At 40.2% G+C, this 18,886-nt stretch overlaps 3 protein-coding genes across 3 annotated transcripts; 2 read left to right on the forward strand and 1 right to left on the reverse strand.

Moving 5' to 3' along the window:
* Positions 1-321: 321 nt before the first annotated feature.
* On the reverse strand, positions 322-4,748 carry LOC132983400 (histone H3-like). The gene is made up of 2 exons (XM_061049684.1): positions 4,398-4,748; positions 322-711 (listed from the first exon to the last, which is right to left on the reverse strand). The coding sequence occupies exons 1-2, from the start codon at positions 4,746-4,748 to the stop codon at positions 400-402; spliced, it is 663 nt and encodes a 220-aa protein (XP_060905667.1). The 3' UTR covers positions 322-399.
* A 362-nt stretch (positions 4,749-5,110) lies between these two features.
* LOC132983385 (histone H2A) lies at positions 5,111-5,608 on the forward strand. The gene has a single exon (XM_061049669.1). The coding sequence runs from the start codon at positions 5,111-5,113 to the stop codon at positions 5,492-5,494; it is 384 nt and encodes a 127-aa protein (XP_060905652.1). The 3' UTR covers positions 5,495-5,608.
* A 2,732-nt stretch (positions 5,609-8,340) lies between these two features.
* LOC132983375 (histone H1-like) lies at positions 8,341-9,032 on the forward strand. Its single transcript, XM_061049660.1, has one exon. It carries the CDS (start codon positions 8,341-8,343, stop codon positions 8,950-8,952), a length of 612 nt encoding a protein of 203 aa, XP_060905643.1. The 3' UTR covers positions 8,953-9,032.
* The last annotated feature ends 9,854 nt before the right edge of the window (positions 9,033-18,886 follow it).

Here is an 18,886-nt window from a genome sequence, read left to right on the forward strand (position 1 = left end):
TTCCCTCGGGCTCAATAAGGAATCTTTCCCGTCTAGTTTACTGATCCGCAGAAGTACAAAAAAATCAGTCTTCTTTATTATTGCTATTTTGGAATTACATACAATTACAGGTGAATCAGGTTTCCAGGGAGCTTTAAGGGCCATAGAAACAGCCTAGTCGAACTTCCACTTAATAAATTGCCAGACTTAATTTTAGTTTAAAATGTCTTTAATGCATATATTGCAAATACTTGTACATTACAATGTGGCTTTGTAAATTTGATCATTACCAGGCCTTGATGGGTACATAGATCAGAACGCTACTAACAGTGATCCGTTAAGTAGGTTTATCGCTTTAGTGGAAGTGTGTGGCTCTTAAAAGAGCCTTTGGGTTTCAGTGTGAGTGGGTCAGGGTCCGGTTTAACCTCCGAAGCCGTACAGAGTACGTCCCTGTCTTTTCAGAGCGTAAACCACATCCATGGCGGTCACGGTCTTCCTCTTTGCATGCTCGGTGTAGGTGACGGCATCACGGATGACGTTCTCCAGGAACACCTTCAACACACCACGGGTCTCCTCATAGATCAGACCGGAGATACGTTTCACGCCACCACGGCGAGCCAGACGGCGGATAGCGGGCTTGGTGATTCCCTGAATGTTATCACGGAGGACTTTACGGTGGCGTTTAGCGCCTCCTTTACCGAGTCCTTTACCTCCCTTTCCTCTTCCAGACATCTTAGCAGATCAGTTTATGATAGCTGAATGATCCTGCCTTAGAATTCACGGTTCTCTATATCTAGTCTCTGAGAACCTTATAGAAGACAAAGTCTATTCTTCTTCTTCGGTCATATCTTTCAAACATAAAAGCTCATGAATCATTAGCGCCCCCCTCTGAGCAGCAGCATGAATCACGGACTGTTAGACTGACTGAGCTCCACATGGACCAGGAGGTGAAGAAAACATTCAACATCTTGGAGTGAAATCATTCACACCGAGATGAAGGAAGATTATTACTGTTTGTATTCTGTTTCTAAACAAATGACACAACATGCTGCAGCAGAAATCATTTCAGCACCTCGGACAGCGAATGTCATCAAAAACATCCAGGAGAGGAGGACAGGAAGCTCCATCAGCACACCTTTAAAAAATGATGACTGGATATTGAAACAAAAATAAAGTCTATAACAACCCAACACAAAAATATGTTTCATATAATTAATTTATTTCAATAGCACAAATTAAGTAAGTAAACACACTGAGAGGACAGAACAAATCAATAAAACTGAAAATAAATCAAAACTTTTCCTTTATGTGAGTCCCTTTAACAACAGACACTTTTAAATCCCAGAAGTGAAGATTTGAAATTAGTTCAGTTTTAGTTTTAGTGTTTTCAAGGTAACTTAACATCATCTAAAATCATTATCGCATTTCTGTTTCTCATCTCTCTTTGGTATTGTCTGCAATAGTATTTTTTTTCTCGTTAGTTCTTACCCACTTTTGAGATTTGACTGTTTCCTCTCTCTTTTTTTATTTATACTTAGAAATTCAATTATCTGCACATTATCTGGCACTGTTCCTGTCTAAACCTGTTCATAAAGAAGCTCCTTACTTCAAACTTTGTATCTTTTGTAATATTTAACAAATTCTTCATCTACTTTGTCTCATTCTGTCACAAGTTCAGCTCACTTCCTGTTTTCAATTCAGTAATATATTCTGTCTTACTTATTTAGTCTATATGCTAGAAGTCATAATTTATGTTTTGCATAATTTCATTAATGTCTCCACTTCCTCTGTTTGGATCATTTCCTCATCTTTGTGTTTCTTTCTTTTTTATTTCATTTTGAAATTTAAATTGTTTTATTCCAAACATGTGATGCTGTAATGTCTTCTGTTTGATTGTTTTAATCTTTATTTAAATGTTGTGTTGTAATTTGAGAAACATTGCTTTAGCTCCTTCCCAATAAAGTAATTAGATGTATATCCCCAGTGTCATTTATACGTTTTGTTTGATTATATATATTTTTTTCCTTCAAATATTGTATCAAAGAGTAGTTATTTAACCTCCAGATTGTATGTGAAGATTTAAATATAATGTCACGATGACATGATGTCACAGGTCTCCTTTGCCTATTTAAATATGTATAAATGTGACTTGAACACAATAAGGGAGGATGTGATATGTAACATAAAATAAGAAATAAAGGAATGAAAACGGTCAATAAGGCAGTGATTGTACCTTCCTGCTTTCATAGTGTGTGGTGGAAATTTACTGATTTTATTTTAGCTGAACGGTGATTGTAGAAAAATACACACGACTCAGATGAGGAAGATTTTAAGTGATAACGATAGATGAAAAAAAATGTATAGGCCATGTCAGAAAACTGTAGACAAAAACCTCAGGTGATCTCGTCATTACACTCTGGGAGACAGTTGGACATGATTTTCTCCAGAAGGGTCGCTCACAGTGACTTTAAAAAGAGACAAACTCTCCTACAGTCTCAATACATCAGAGAACATTTAAAACAATAAACACTACAGAAAACAACCACACCCACAGACAATCAACAGCAGAACGTCTACCCAAAGGCTCCCACACCTCCACACAATAGAATCAAACATGGAGAGCAGAGCAAAGGGAATCACACTGTTCTTAATAGAGATGATAATTACCAGTTGGTCAGTCACAGAGAGGTGATTCAGGAAATCCTGAGATGCAAATCCATTTGCACTCTTCTCTAATCCAAAGTACTTCACAAGTTTATTTAAATTCCCTTACAGTGTAAAGTTCAACAGGAAAAGTTAAAGTGATGCTCAGATGATGGATGAGTTTACTTGAAGACCAGAGGTCAACACACAACGTTTATATCCTGATAATTATCATTATCGTTTCATCTCCACGGCTTCATGTCGATATTTATAAAAGCAAACTGAAGACCTTTTAAATGAATATATATTATATATAGTATCTAATTTAAACATATATATCTGAGTCTCTTTAGTTGATTTAAAGATCATTTTGATCTGTTTTTTTCCAGCTTATCTTTTAGTGTTTTATTATCTTCCTGTGTGTTCATTTTTTATAACAAGACTGTTTTATCATGTGCATGGATTGTGTGTGTGTGTGTGTGTGTGTGTGTGTGTGTGTGTGTGTGTGTGTGTGTGTGTGTGTGTGTGTGTGTGTGTGTGTGTGTGTGTGTGTGTGTGTGTGTGTGTGTGTGTGTGTGTGTATGTGTGTGTGTGTGTTATATAAAGACACACATATTTGATGAATATACTTTTCATATATGAGACTCTTTGATGTGTCTGTGGTGGTTCAGAGAACTGTGTCTTTGGAGGTCATTATTTGTTCCCATAGTGTGTCTTTAAAGATAATTAAACTAATGTGGTGGATCTTAACCTGCATTCATCATTGTCTATAATATCAGGTACAGTATCCTTTAATCTACAGGCTATAACTAAAGTTTGTATTTTATCATCAGTATTTAAAAATGATATGGATCTGTATGAGGAGCATCCTGTAGCATCTTAACCGTCTTTATGAATCATTGTTATATTTATTTCAAGTGGTTGTAAGTGAACCAGTTTGTGATCCAAACTTAAAGGCCTGTAGAAGTAACGGTAACAACTTCAATGTTTTATGGGATTCAATTATTTAATGTAAAAATTATAAAGTCTATAATGAAGACTCATTAACAGCATCACCACTCACATCAATAATGCTAGACACTGTGTGTTTTTAATAATAATAACTCTAAATGTACATACCTGGTATTATTCTATTATTGTATTTTTCTCCCATTATTTAACAGATATACATATGTTTTATTTTTAATAATTATTTTCCTGTTTCCTGTTTTCTTGTAATGAAAAAATGTCCCCCATGGGGGATCAATAAAGTTTCTTTATGAAGTGATTCCTGAGTTCATAGTGTGTGCTGGTGATTTACTGAAGTTCTTTTAGCTGAACGATGAGTCTAGAAATCTGCACCTCTCAGGAAACATGAGGGAGATTAAATATTGACAATGTCTCTTTATGAGATAATACATATTAAATATACATGTGTACTGTTTATCTAACTGACAAACTCTGGTCATGAATTTGACCAGAAACTCCTGAAGTTCGAATATAGTTAAGTGGAGAATAAATTAAATGTAGTGTTTATTATATTAATAACTTTGTAATATGTCTGTGTTACTGTGGTAGCAGTACTGTAGGCAGCAATTAGTTGACAACATCGGACTAGAATTAAATGATAAAATCATCATCACTATAAATTAAACAGACAGTACAGGAAGATCTCTTTAGTAAAATGTGGTGGCTCTTAAAAGAGCCGTTGTGGTTGTTTTGGAGCAGTAGACAGATTAAGCTCTCTCTCCGCGGATCCTTCTGGCCAGCTGGATGTCTTTGGGCATGATGGTGACCCTCTTGGCGTGGATGGCGCACAGGTTGGTGTCCTCGAAGAGACCGACCAGGTAAGCCTCGCTGGCCTCCTGAAGAGCCATGACAGCGGAGCTCTGGAAGCGCAGGTCGGTCTTGAAGTCCTGAGCGATCTCACGGACCAGACGCTGGAAGGGCAGCTTGCGGATCAGCAGCTCGGTGGATTTCTGGTAACGACGGATCTCTCTGAGAGCCACGGTACCGGGCCTATAACGATGAGGCTTCTTGACGCCGCCGGTGGCTGGGGCGCTCTTACGGGCAGCCTTGGTGGCCAGCTGCTTCCTGGGGGCTTTGCCTCCGGTGGACTTACGAGCGGTCTGCTTGGTTCTTGCCATCGTTTCAGACTCTCTAATAAGGAGAAGAATGTGTCAAAGGCCGGAGACGAGCTGCTTTTAAAGCGAGTGAGCGGATACCGACCGGTGACGCTGCTTCAGACCTCTAGCCTCTGATTGGTGACAAAGCCGCGTCTGGAGCTCAGTCCCGCCGGGGGGAGCGAGCCCCTTACTCGATCAGCGCCGCTCATTGGAGAAAAGTTGTGGAGCTAAGCTAGGATGGTCCGCCCTCCGCTGCTAAGCCCGAAGCCTCTTGTCTGGTTGGAGGGGCAGAAAAACGCGCGCGCTCCGCGGACATATAATAGAGGGCATGTCCGCGTAGAGCACATTTCTCTCAGTCCCGAGTCTAGAGATACACTTGAATCATGTCAGGAAGAGGCAAGACCGGCGGAAAAGCCAGAGCAAAGGCAAAGACCCGCTCCTCCCGTGCTGGACTCCAGTTCCCAGTCGGTCGTGTTCACAGGCTGCTGCGTAAAGGAAACTATGCCCAGCGTGTTGGTGCCGGAGCCCCCGTCTACCTTGCGGCTGTGCTCGAGTACCTGACCGCTGAGATCCTGGAGTTGGCCGGTAACGCTGCCCGTGACAACAAGAAGACCCGTATCATCCCCCGTCACCTGCAGCTGGCTGTCCGCAACGACGAGGAGCTCAACAAGCTGCTCGGAGGAGTGACCATCGCTCAGGGAGGAGTGCTGCCCAACATCCAGGCTGTTCTCCTGCCCAAGAAGACCGAGAAGGCCGCCAAGAAGTAAAGACCCAAATCCTGACTTCAATAAACACAAAGGCTCTTTTAAGAGCCACCACATCACAACTAAAGAGCAAATAACTTTCCTAAAATAATTCAGTGGCTGTTTTCTCGTTTGAAATGTCTTTTAGTTGAACATACGCTTTAATTTTCTATACTCATCAGCACACCCTGTTTGTGTTTACGTTTGACGCACTGTCCAGATTTGTTTGGCAATACATTTAATTCTAATGAGATGATCAGTGTTTTTTTCATCAACACATCCGATTTACGTTTCGCACACTGTCCAGATTATGTATTTATAATGAGATGATCATCATAATATTTTCAGAAGCAGAGTTCAAAAAGATCCTGTGTTTATATTATAACATTAGGCTACTACAAGTAGTGTTCCTATAATGTTGCTCCATGATATGAGTGCAGGGCATTACCACATGTAATAATATTTGGGTATACATGGTTTATCTTTAGTTTGTATTAATGTGGCTCCTATCTTAACTCAAACGATTAACAACATTTAAGAAACTGTGTTTCAGTGTAGTCTGTCGAAGCTTAAAATGTAAATGCACCAAAGATAAGTACTCTGATATACCACGGTATAAATGCAGGAACATTTATTATATTAATAAAATCTCTTTATTTGGGTACATATTAATGTAATATGTGGGGGATTGTATTTCTTGTTCCTTTGATGTGTATGCACACATCCCAAACATCATTTTCTAAAAATAATTCAGTCACTGTTTTCTTGTTTGAGATGTCTTTCAGCTTCAATGTTTTACTCATCATCACATCCTATTTGACACACTGTCCAGATTACTGTTTGAAATGTATTTTAGTGAAATAAATGAGTATTTCTAGTAAGTTGGTCATCATATCATTATAATATTATCAGAAACAGTTCAAGAAGCAGATTTAATTAAAAACAATATCATGTGGAGACATATGGATGATGATTAATAACCCTTATTGATGAATCATCTTTCAGTGTCTGAACACTTCAAATGAAGGTCACAATATTCACAATTAATCTAATAATAAGAGTTTGTCCTCATCAGGACTCTGACCTGGAAGAGGGCCCTCTTTACAAAGAGCTTTGTTCCCTCAGCTATTGAAGCTCTAAATAAGCGTCCACGCTGACCGGCCTATTTCATCGTCTGTGTTTCTTCCTGTTCATGTTTACGTTTTCTTCATGTGCCATGTCAACATATATGTATACCTGTGTTGCCAAAGCTTTGACAACACATTTTCCCCTGGAGGACGATTCAGTGTTGATCACCCTCCATGTGTATTTATTGTCTTTATATATCTTAATTTTATTTTTCCCTTCTGTTTCTATAGATATAGATGAAGAAGAATGTTGAGGGTCCATTGTATCAAATAAGCTGAGCTGAGATTCTTCTTGACTGTACTGTATGTATTCATCTTACTACACTCATTGAGGTGTTTATACACAAAAACCTACATTATTAAATGATTATAAAAGTTGAACTATCCTGTGTTTTGAACATAATACTCTGACAAGTAATGATAGAATCTCAGATTGTGAGAAATGTAAACAATAAAAGCTGATGTCAACATTCAGAGGTGATTATAAATATAGATTACATGATTCTAAATAGCATCATTGAGGACAGACTCTTTAGTGGAAGCTGTGGTGGCTCTTAAAAGAGCCTTTGATGCATTGAATGCTGGTCTACAGATTGACTTCTTTGCCTTCTTGGCTGCAGTCTTCTTTGCTGCTGTTTTCTTAAGTGGAGTTTTTTTCAGACACATTTTCAAAACATCCTGACAATTAATAGGCTACAAAAAAAACTTGAAGTCTGTTGAATTTAATATTTCACATGAAACAAAAGTTTAATGACTTTTACATGTGTATGTAGTTTGCATATCGATCATAAGTCATTGACTATTTGTAGAATCAGTATTGACCTTCTTTTTTTACCGAAAATAAATTAGAGAGAGGAGGAAAAATGACTCCACCATGCTCGAAGGTCTGAGCTCAGCAGAGGAGAATTAGATTAACTTAATTAATTTGTGTAATAATCACGTTATACACATTGAAATACTAAATATAAAACCAATCAAGCAACAATTTATGATAAGGACATTGTTTGTCAACAACAAAATTGATTCAATGTATCCTTTGTTGATTTGATTAGTTTCTCAGCGTCTACTTTGGTAAGACAAGGCTATTTCAGAGAAGCTGCTCTCCACACAAACCCAAATTGATGTGATTTATTCAGTACATATTAACTTGTTAGATTGTTACATCGTACTATTTTCAAACTTTAACTCTGTCCCCTTCTTATAAAATGTATCATTTGGTCTGACCTGGAGCTCAAAGCCACAACATCATCTGTGAGTCTCCGTGTGTTTACCTCCAGAGAAAAGTCTCCGATTAAAACTAAACAAATCAAAGTACAACGTTAATGTTTGTTTTGTTCGATCAACGGATGCCTCTGTGTATACTATCACAATTTTAAATGCTCACATGTCTCATTAAGACACTTTAGGAGCCGAAATGTGACGGAAAATCCCCGCGTGTTGTCCAAACAGAGCGGGTATCATAGAGGTTTGAAGCCTGCTGTAGTGAAATTAAAGAGTCCTCGTCCACAAACATGAGCTGAATCTGAAGAGATGAAGGTTTTCTAACTGTTCCGAAACATTTATTCGGTTGAACAGATTATATGTCTGAGTTACATCCCCATAAAGTTGAAGATAAAACACAAAGTGTCGCCACATTTCAGGCGGGAATAGAGCGTCTGTGTGGGTTGACTCTTCACGGTTCTCATGTGCCTTTTATTACTCGCCTCCGGTCGTTCATCTCCACACGTCCAGTGAGAGAGTAACATGGCAGAAGAAGCACCAGCAGCAGCAGCAGCCCCGGTGGTGAAAACCCCGAAGAAGAAATCGGCTCCCAAGCCGAAGTCTGAGGGACCCCCCCTCCCGACGCTCATCATCAGCGCTGTGGCTGAGTCCAAAGAGCGCAAAGGTGTGTCCTTATCGGCCGTGAAGAAGGCACTGGCCGCTAAAGGTGTGGATGTGGTCAAGGCTAACAAACGCATCAACGCCGCCGTGGTGAAGCTGGTAACAAAGGGAACTTTGGCCCAGACTAAAGGCAGTGGTGCCTCCGGATCGTTCAAGCTCGCAAAGAAAGAGCCCAAAGCCGCCAAACCTGCAGCGAAGAAGGTGGCAAAGAAAGCTCCAGCCAAGGCGAAGAAGCCCGCTGCAAAGAAAGCTACACCCAAGAAGAAGACTCCAGTCAAGAAAGCAGCAGTCAAGAAGTCCCCGAAGAAGGCAGCAGCCAAGAAAACTCCAGTAAAGAAGGCAACCAAAAAGCCTGCTGCAAAGAGTCCCAAGAAGGCTGCTCCCAAGAAAGTGGTGAAGAAGACTCCAGTGAAAAAGGCTCCAGTTAAGAAAACAGCAGCGAAGAAGACTGCAGCCAAGAAGGCCAAGAAGTAAATCTTCACACCAGCATTCAATGCATCAAAGGCTCTTTTAAGAGCCCCCACAACTTCCACTAAAGAGTCTGTCCTCACTAATACACTTATTCTCCCTTTTTTAATAATTATTTTATAAGCATCAAATCGGCCTTTCAAACGTTTTGCTCGTGCGCAAAATCCGACCCGACGGTAAGGTTCACCCAATGAGCAGCTCGTCCACATAAAACAGTGCTCAACGAACCTGAAAGTCTCCACACATGCAGACTATCAGCTACATGTTGCACACAAAGGAACTTCCAAGCGTGCATTTTTTACACGGTTCTCTGAAATACAGAAACACGAGCACATCAATTCAGCGCATATTACCGGGCATCTTGGTCGACTGAATTACGCATGGCATCAAAGACCCCTATGCTGCCCCAAAAGTGCCTGTGTGGGACTTACTCATCTGTAACCACTAAAATATTACAGGAGCGTTAGTACATGACTGAACAAGATAATGTACAACATATCAAAAGTAAAACATGAGAATTGGGGGATTCCTAGTGTCCATAAACATGCTTGACATTGCTAGGGGCCTCACATACACAATAAGAAGAATGTTGAGGAGCAATAGTAATCACGTGATTGATTGTTTGATTAAATGTTTGTTTACAATGTACCGCCACAGATACATTGTTGTGGTGTTAATAAAATATGGATTAAAATGTTTAATTTAGTGATGAGTAGACCATATTAATGTAACAGGTTAAAAATCGCTCATTCATGAGAAAGTGTGTTGTTTAAAATGTTATGTCATTCATAACGCTCAGTGGGAGTGGCTTCTTGCTTTAAAAGATGGCTGCTTGCTGCTTTCAGGCAGTCTAGTCCTGGTTACAGAGGAGGTAACTGTGTTGGAGACTTTCTTTTAGAAATGCAGTTGTGTTTGCTCGCTCATGTAGAGTTTTGTTTTTGGTAGACTTTTGTTTTGTAAATAGTTTAAATACAATTTTTCCTGTTTTTGCAATTTTTTTTAAAATAAATATCTGTCACTGTACCTTGGGAGGCCGGCTAAAAATAAAACACATCAATTGCAGTCTTCGACTACGCCTGTGTTTTTAAGATTTTTGAAAGAGGACCACGTCACACATATTATATTTCATTGTTTTAATATTCAGTCATTAGTTTTTGAGAAGAGGATGTGTTAGGGCTTCCTGTCCTCTCCTGGGAGTTTTGCATGGCCGTTGCTGTCTGAGGTGCTGAAATGACACCTGCTGGAACACGCTGTGCCATTTGCTTTATTGCTCTTACTTCATTAATTGCTGCACACTAGATACTTTTTATTTACTATTTTTGCTGAGTAGATGAATATATATTGATTCATGACAATTTGCTCCTAATTGTCAGTTGATTTTTATCCCTCAGTTAACATTTCAGACTGTAGTTTCAAGTCATCTTCAGTACAGCATTATGTTCCTTTTGTTGGTCCCATGGTTCCTACACTTTGTGTTGAATTTATAGTGATTTGTTTTTTATACTATAACAATATAAAATACTTATTATCCTATTCTATCCTCATTTAGAGTGTTTTTTATTAGACTTGAAAATCTTGGAGAGTTAAGCCTTCATTTACAATGACGTCAAGCAGATACAATATATGTCCATATGAAGTGGAATATCTGAAAGAAGAAGCAGACACATTCAATAATAATCGAGAACTGCATGCATAAATTGTGGCTGTAAACATGCATCGAGCATCATCACTGAAAGTTTTAGAGAATGAGTATACTTATAGAATCATTAGGGTACTTTATCAGTATTTTTGTGGTATGTGTGTTTTCTTAAATATGTTGTTGAACCGCATCAGTAACGTTATAACCAGCACTTGTGACTGTGTGTGCTTGTTTTATTAACACGGTTTCCAATATACACAGCCCGGAGGTGAACATAGAGGCATTGAGATCAGAACAGCAACTAAAAGGAATTTCTAGCAACGATTCTCTTTTGTCATGGTAAGCCCATCTATCATAGTTTAACACGAATTCTAACTATATTGATTACTTTTTCGGACATGATTTTCATCCAATTCATGTATCACAGGTAATTGCTCTTTTGGTTTAGTGTGGGTGGCTCTTAAAAGAGCCGTTGTGTTCGTTAATGTATGTCGTGCGTCTCTACTTCTTTTTTTTTTCGAGACTCTGAAGCCGAACACTTTTTTTTTTCTTTCACTAAAATATTGTTGGCAGTTGTCATCATAGTCTTGTATTTTTTTAAGATTAAATTTAACAAGAAGAAGGAGCGCAGACCTCTGTGTTCTATAAGGTTCTGAGACAAGACTTATAGAACCCTAAATTCGGATTTGGAAGTACCCTCCCACATCATCCTCCCATCCAGGAGTAATAAATATCTATGTACCCTTTCTCCTTTTCGTAATGACCCACACCACCTTCCTTCACATACATATCGAGGAATCAGAGGAAACAAAAAAGAACTCATCAATCTACTCAATAACAAAAACATCTCAGTCGCCTCCATTAATGAAACACTTCTGTCCAGTACATCTCGCATCAGCATCCCAGGTTACAACAAAAGAACGGCAAACAGGACATGGAGGAGGAGTCGCCATAGACTTTCATCACAGGAACTCAACGGAAATTAATATGTTGCAATAAAAATTAAAATCCATCCACATCATCCCATCACAGTCAGCAGCATCTATTGTCCCCCCGGAATAAAACCCTCAGCTCCTCTGCTCAAAGCCACCTCCAACCCCAACCACTCTCTGATAATGGGCGACCTCAATGCCAAAAACACAGACTTTCACTGCAGGAAAACAAACAGAAGCGGAACAACACTCAGACAGATTCTACAGGACACAAATCTATCAATAATCAACACAAATTAACCTACCTACATATCCCCTCAGACCAGCAAAATAGACATTCTGGACCTCATCATATGCACCCCCAACCTGGCAACAAGATTTCACAGTTTCTCCACCACAAACCATCTCTCAAGTGACCACCTACCAGTTCTCACCACCTTCTCCTTCCATGTACAATCAATCACAAAGACAAAGTACAACTACAGAGCAGCAAACTGGGATACCTATAGATCATTTATAGAAGAAAAACTCAAGCTCATCACCCCAACTCCCACTCCCCAGAACCTGGATCAACATTCAACACCCATCAGCCACCTACTCACCCAAGCCAAAGAAGAAACCATACCCACAGAATCTGCCAAAACCCCAATGCAGTCATTACCACCACATTAGTGATGTGTCATGCTCAAAAGATGCGGCTCTGAGAGCTGATGCTTTGTAGTGAATCAAAAGAGCAAACTCTCATCGAGTGAGAGCCGGCTCCCAGTTTTTTCCTTTCACTGCTTAGCTCTCACAGTGGGTTAGCCCCAGCTCTGCTCATGGCAGAACTTTGTTTTGATTGGTCCAGCATGGCCAGTAACCGTGCAGAAAGTAAAGGAAATGGTTGTAGCTCTTTGTTCAGCCATGGACCGAAAAATTGCTAAACCTCTAAACCTGTTTGGAGGCTCTTTGATGAAAGAGCTACAGGAGATGCTGCTAGGAGAAATCCTACAGCTGATGCTGTAATGGAGGTGAGATCCTATCTTGAGGATGGTGGCAGGCCAAGGCCTCAGTCTTCCCACGCCTGGTGAAGGTGATGGAGGGGAGACTGTGTATTGTGGCAACATCTGTTCCTTCCGAGAGAATCTTCTCAAAAACAGGGCAGATACTCATGCATCAGCCCATCCAAGCTGAGGCATCTAATTTTTCGCAAGGCCAACCTGCACTGAGGACATTCATAATGTTTGATTAAAGAGTTCTGGTTCTGTTCTGTGGATTTGTTTGCAGTTTTTTGTATTTATTTTGTATTTGCATTTTTGTATTAGTGCAATTAAAAAGTTTGATTAAAATATTTAACAAGAGTAAGAATGCTTTTGTAACCGAATAAATGCATGCACAAAGGGTTTTCAACACACAAACCATTAATTTTTGCAAAGTTAAGCTAAAATATGAGGCTACAAAAGATCCTAAATTAAGAGCCGTTTGGGAGTCAAAAGAGCCGGCTCTTCTTTGGGAGCAGAGCTCTCTTAGGCTCTCTTAGGCTCCACGAGATCGTTGGTTGATGGCCTGCCAGAACAACTCCCCCCTGTTCTGTTCCATTCATACAGCCCCCATGGGGTCGTGAAGGCTGTGAGCTTTTTTGAATCCTCATTGACACTCCCTTGGTGATAAGCTTTGCCTTGGTCCAGCACGGGAGTTGGATTTGCGAATGAATCCTTTATTTAACAAATCCTGGATGTGGTTCTTAACCTCATCATACAATGGTCGAGGTATGGCATTATATGTTTTTGCAACAGGAACATCATCTGTTAGCTTAATGTCCATTTTCAAGTTTTTGATGTATCCTATTTCATCTTTGTGCTTAGCAAATGCATCTGATTCTTCCCTGAGCATTTGTTTGACTAGTGTTTGTTGTTCAGCTGTCAGGTGATGAAGATTGACAGGTGGATCCCACTGTTTATCTGATGGGTTATCCTGGAAAGTCTCTATGGTGGTGTTAAGAGGAGTCTGAGGCTTTTCAACACTTACTGAATTTACCTGGTGTTCGTCTGAGTACACTGGGTAACAGTCTGTTATCCTCTGTATGCTCCCTATCACTGTCTTGCCTGGCATTGTGATGTCATGATGTGTCATATTTCTGACATAGACACTGACCTTACGTGAGGGACAGGAAATGTTTACCAACTGACAGGTAATTTCAAGTCCTTCCTCCAATGAGAGGTTCTCCTCAGGCTCAAGAGCATTTCAGTTTTAACTTTGAAATCGGTTCTGACAGGGCAGCTAATGCATGTTATTTGTCCCCCCGGAACTTCAACAGATGAGCGTCCTGTTTTGACTGGGTACGTGACATTTTCGTTGGTAGCTCCCTGAATGATGTTAAGTAGAGCTTCTGCCTTTCCTGATCCTAGCCTACTACAAAAGCTACTATTTTACTTAGCTGAGCTTGGTCTGCATTGTCTCTTACTATCTCCTCAATAGCATTAAAACCTATTATTGGTCTCTGCATTATGTCTCTACTTACTAGCACTGGGACTAGTATCTCATCTGAGCTTTCCATTTTAGTTTTGGGATCACACAGACTGAGACTAACTTCGACCCAACCCTGAAAAGGTATTTGTGAGCCGTTTGCAGCTCTCAAATCCAGCACTTCATCATCATTTAACAAGTCACTTATAGGATTTATTTGGCATCAGGTAAGTTTTTGGACTTCCACGCCTCACTCATGATGGAAATTTGTGCTCCTGTATCCCACAACGCTTGTGTCTTCACACTGTTCATGTTAAACCAGACGAGACACTTTTTCCCTACCAGCTGTGCGACTTTTGAGCCATTGTTGTTTAAGTGACACGGTTGCTCTTTATTTTTTGAATTAGGCTTTAAAGGTTTTTTTCTTTTTCTCCGTTTCTGTGGGCTTCTCAAGAGGCTCAGGTTGAGATTTCAGCTCAGATTTTGCTTCATTCTGGGACTTAAGTTCTGAAGTCATAGCCCGTCCACCAGTCACAACCTCTGCCCGTTTCCCGACGGTTTCTGTCTTTCCACTACTCTACACCTTTTTGCCCAATGTGTCCCACTGCCACACTTAAAACAATGACTACAGTCCTTCTTGTCCTGCTGACATGCTACACATTGTCTCTTTGGTCTCCTAAAAGCATTCGCCGTTGCTTTAGTTAGATTTTCATCAACAGTTTTTCTCTCACGTTGAACTGTCTGCACAAGTGACGCTACTTGGCCTGTGAGCTCTCTGATTGCTGTGTCGTTCTCCTCCATTTTTTTAATAAGGGATTTTCTTTGGTCACTTTACTAGGTTTAGGTGGGGCTGATGTTGCTACAGGGTCATTTTCATCCCTACTTCTCTCCACAGACTTGAGACATGCCCTATGTATTGCTTTGTTTGTGACTTTAATCTTTTGAGCTCTCTCACTTTCATTGTACTGAACAATCTGCATCTTTTGCAGGAGCACCTCGTCACTACTTTTCTCATCCTTCAAGTACATCCTCATCTCTGCTCTTATGTTGTCATTTATCAAGCCTGTCATAGTGGACTGAGAACACTGGCTTTTAACTAGCTCTTCGTTATATTTCAGGCCAGACTGGGAATGCTCAGATGCAAACAGGACTTTTTGGCGTAAATCAAGTACTCGGACCAGAAAATCAAGAGCTGTTTCACCAGGTCCTTGTACAGCTTTTGTTAGTTGTTGGTACAAGACGGTTGCATCTTTTCCTGCATAATGAGTTCTTAATATTTGTCTGAGAGTAGTTAGAGTGAGATCAGTTTTCCCTTCTAAATAGCTCCTCAGTTTTAATCCAGGATTCACAGAACGTATCACTTTCTCCATAATTTCCAATTCTGGATATCCCTTTCTTAGGCCACTTTCAATTTGATGTCAGAGGCTACTGAAACTCAATGTGTCTCTTAAAGTTGACTCACCAACATGTCCATTTATTCTGAAGTCCTTTCTGAAATCACTGGCGGAAGCACAGCAGCTCTTGCCGATGGAATCTCTGCCTCTGTGATGAGTCATCTCACCACGCTCTGCTTTTGCAATTCCAACGCAAACAGTCTTTGACTTGGTGCACAAGGCCAGTAAGAGGGTCCTTGCCATTGTGAAGCGGGTGATCCGTTTCCCCACTGCTGCAGAGACGGATGGAGTTGGTGCTGGTTTTGCTCGCCTGGCGGGGTCGGCAGTGTTTGCTCGTGTGGCTGGCTGCCATGTGAGAGTGGTTGCACCAGCAGCACACGAGCAGGCATATTTAAACCGCAGGCTCTTCCACTCAATCCAGTTCCAGGCCATCTGTGACCACAGGGGGAAGTTCCTGGATGTATTTGTGGGTTACCCTGGATCAGTCCATGATGCACATGTCCTCAGGCACTCTGATGTGTATGTTCATCAGCTGTACCCCCCACAGGCATGGTTCCTCATTGGAGACGGTGGATACCCCTGCATCCAAGACCCCATCACCCTCATCACACCCTATCGGGAGCCAGTACAGAGCCCTGTACACCGCAGGTTCAATGGCAAGCTCTCCAGAGCCAGGCTCATTGTAGAGCAGGCCTTTGGGGTCATGAAAACCAGGTGGCGGACCATCTTCCTCAAGGCTATGGAAGTGAGAATTCCATTTGCTGTGGAGGTGATAACCTGCTGTGCTGTTCTACACAACCTGTGCCTGGGTACAGAGGACCTGGAATCCCCTTCTGATCAGGACGTGGATGAGGCTGACCCTGATGCTCCTGCTCATCCTCAGGTGGCTGATGGCCTTCGAGATCGGCTCGCAGCTGCAGTCTCAGCACCTGTAGTCTGTGTTCCTGCACTGTGTGATCACGACTACACCACTTGAAGAGCACCTCCATGTCACCTGAACCTCGCATGCACATTGTTTGTCACTAAACACTCTCTTTTATGTGTATATACATAAAAAGTGTGCTCCCTGTGTTTGGTTGTTGACTTCTCTCGATAAACAATCTATTTAGTGGGCGTACATTTAAACAAGACAATACTTTTTTTTGGTCTGTTCTTATTAAGTTGTGGTGCATCATCTTCATGACCTTTCACCCCTACTTTCTACGTAGCTCTCCCATTTGACCCACGACAAGTGGCTTATTTCATGAAGTCCTCTGATTTGATATGTTAACTGCTCCATTAGTTTCACTTTTTCAATAAGATCTTTCCATTTCTCTAAACTCGGGATACCTCTCTGAAGCCAGTTTTTAGTGATAAGTTTCAAAGCAGTTATTCTTAAAATTCTTGCAAGATACCTATCTTTAGTACAAAGTATCTCCATTGGCATTTTCCCTAACACAATAAACTCATAGTTAATTTGACTGTCTTTTTTCAAAATAAGAGTCATTTCTGTACATATATTCTCCCAGTATTTTTTCAAAACAGGACAAGACCAGCAAATATGGCTATATTCAGCACGCAGTTCTCTACAATCTCTCCAACAATTTGGTGTTACTGAGTGTTGGAATTTAGCTTGGAATAAACCAATTGCTATGATGCACATATAGCATATTGTATAGAGCACATATTATGACGTTGTTATCATTAATACACACTGTACTTATTTTCTGAAGACACGTAACACATTCAAATGGCTCACATGGAGTCATGGAGAATGCAGGTAGCCTCTTAGAGATCGTCTGTGGTGTTGCTCTATGGTCTTTTGATGTTTTCTTTTTCCAAGATTTGTCACTCAGATATAGTCTAGATATAAATGGTATAATATCTTAATATTAAGGCTCCCTCGTTTTTAATCTTTCAGCTCAAATAACTGCTGTAAATCACAAGCACACACTATCAACTCAGGATCAATCAAACAACTTGTTGGGAAGGAGCTAAGAGTTGTCACTTGGACATTCAATAGCTAGCCAAGACGGAAGACATTAGAGCAACAAATACAATGCTTACAGATGATTATAATACATAGGATTGATACATTTCAAACATGAGAATCTAACATTTAAAACATCTCACTATACCTTACAAGTTTGGAGGTAGCTCATGGAACAGCAGAGACAGGAACAGAACCAGATAATGTGCAGGTTAATGGAATTTATAAGCAGAAATGAAGATAGGGGAAATAGTAGATTCTCACAAGTATATAAGCTCAATCAATCTTTAGTTGTATTGTGCCAGTTCCAAATAAAAGTGATCTCCAGACACTTTACAAAAAGCAGGTATGACCTGTGTGTTGTGAAAATAATATATCCCACCGTCGCTGTCCGAGGTGCTGAACTTGAGCATTTAGTGTCATTTACTTAGAAATAGAATAAAAGCAGTAATAACCTTCCTTCATAAAGGAATACAAGTACAAGAAAGAGGCTGTTGGAGCTTCCTGTCCTCATCTCCTTGATGTTTTTCTCTGACTTTCGCTGTCCAATGTGCTGAACTGGAACATGTTGTGTCATTTGCTTAGAAATAGCATAAACAGTAATACTCTTCCTTTGAATCTGTATCGTCGTAGTAACTATGTATCAACTTGTTTTGTTGTAGCCACGATGATGATGAAACTCATTCAATTTCACTCCATCCTAAGGGATATATCCTACATCATGAAAGGTCATCAAGTGCGGCAATAACGTCACTTCTATCAACAACAACAACAACCTCTATATGAAATGAAAGGCTCTTGGAGCCCTACACGTAATCTGGTGACTTGTTCCCTCCTTGAATTCTGACTATGGTAGCATGCACATTTCAATGTTTCTGTTAAAGTTTGAAGTGTGAAAATGAAACCACTATGTGCTACAAGTTGGATATATCTTAATAGAATGTGTTCTGAAGGAGTCGTTCACTTTACCCTCGCAGGTACAACGTATCAAATCGTTACATTTCGTCTTCCGCAGTAGAACTACTCATATCCACTCTGTCCAACTGAAGAATAAATCACATTAATATCCTCTTCAACAGCAACACGCAGAAAGTTGGTAGTTAACCTAAAAATGGGTGGTCTCATTTTGCTCTTGATAGGCCTTCAATATTGATATAACTCCCACCCATCATGATAGCTTTTTTATTTTATTTTTTTATTGCACAAAAAAACATAAACATAATAGATCAATGGAAAAACAGACAGTACACAATGATTAGTTAATTAACAAAATATACATTTTGAACGAAATGTGCTGGAGGAGCCAAATAAACCCAGAGGGGTTTGTCGAGTGGCCCTCCTAAAGAGAAACATGTAACACAGAGACAAAAATAATAACGCTAACAAGAACACATACTCAATAAGGTGTAAAAGAAAGCAAAACAAGAAAGAGACAAATTAAAGAAGAGGGGAAAGGAAAATAAGCGCTTATGGCAAAGAAAGATTATGATGGCGCATTGGTTAATTGGCCAAGCAGGAAATAAATGGTTTGTTTTTAAAATAAGTTGAGGCTGGTGCTGTT

This window comes from Labrus mixtus, chromosome 11 (genome assembly GCF_963584025.1).
Source record: "Labrus mixtus chromosome 11, fLabMix1.1, whole genome shotgun sequence".
Lineage (NCBI taxonomy): Eukaryota > Metazoa > Chordata > Actinopteri > Labriformes > Labridae > Labrus > Labrus mixtus.

What these genes read in the sequence shown, in the direction of transcription:
- LOC132983400 (XM_061049684.1), bottom strand. Translation starts at nt 4,748, where the DNA reads ATGGCAAGAACCAAGCAGACCGCTCGTAAGTCCACCGGAGGCAAAGCC. An exon ending in GCGCCATCCACGCCAAGAGG is followed by an intron (nt 712 to 4,397) that starts GTCACCATCATG and finishes TGATCTGCTAAG; the next exon opens with ATGTCTGGAAGAGGAAAGGG.
- LOC132983385 (XM_061049669.1), top strand. Translation starts at nt 5,111, where the DNA reads ATGTCAGGAAGAGGCAAGACCGGCGGAAAAGCCAGAGCAAAGGCAAAG.
- LOC132983375 (XM_061049660.1), top strand. Translation starts at nt 8,341, where the DNA reads ATGGCAGAAGAAGCACCAGCAGCAGCAGCAGCCCCGGTGGTGAAAACC.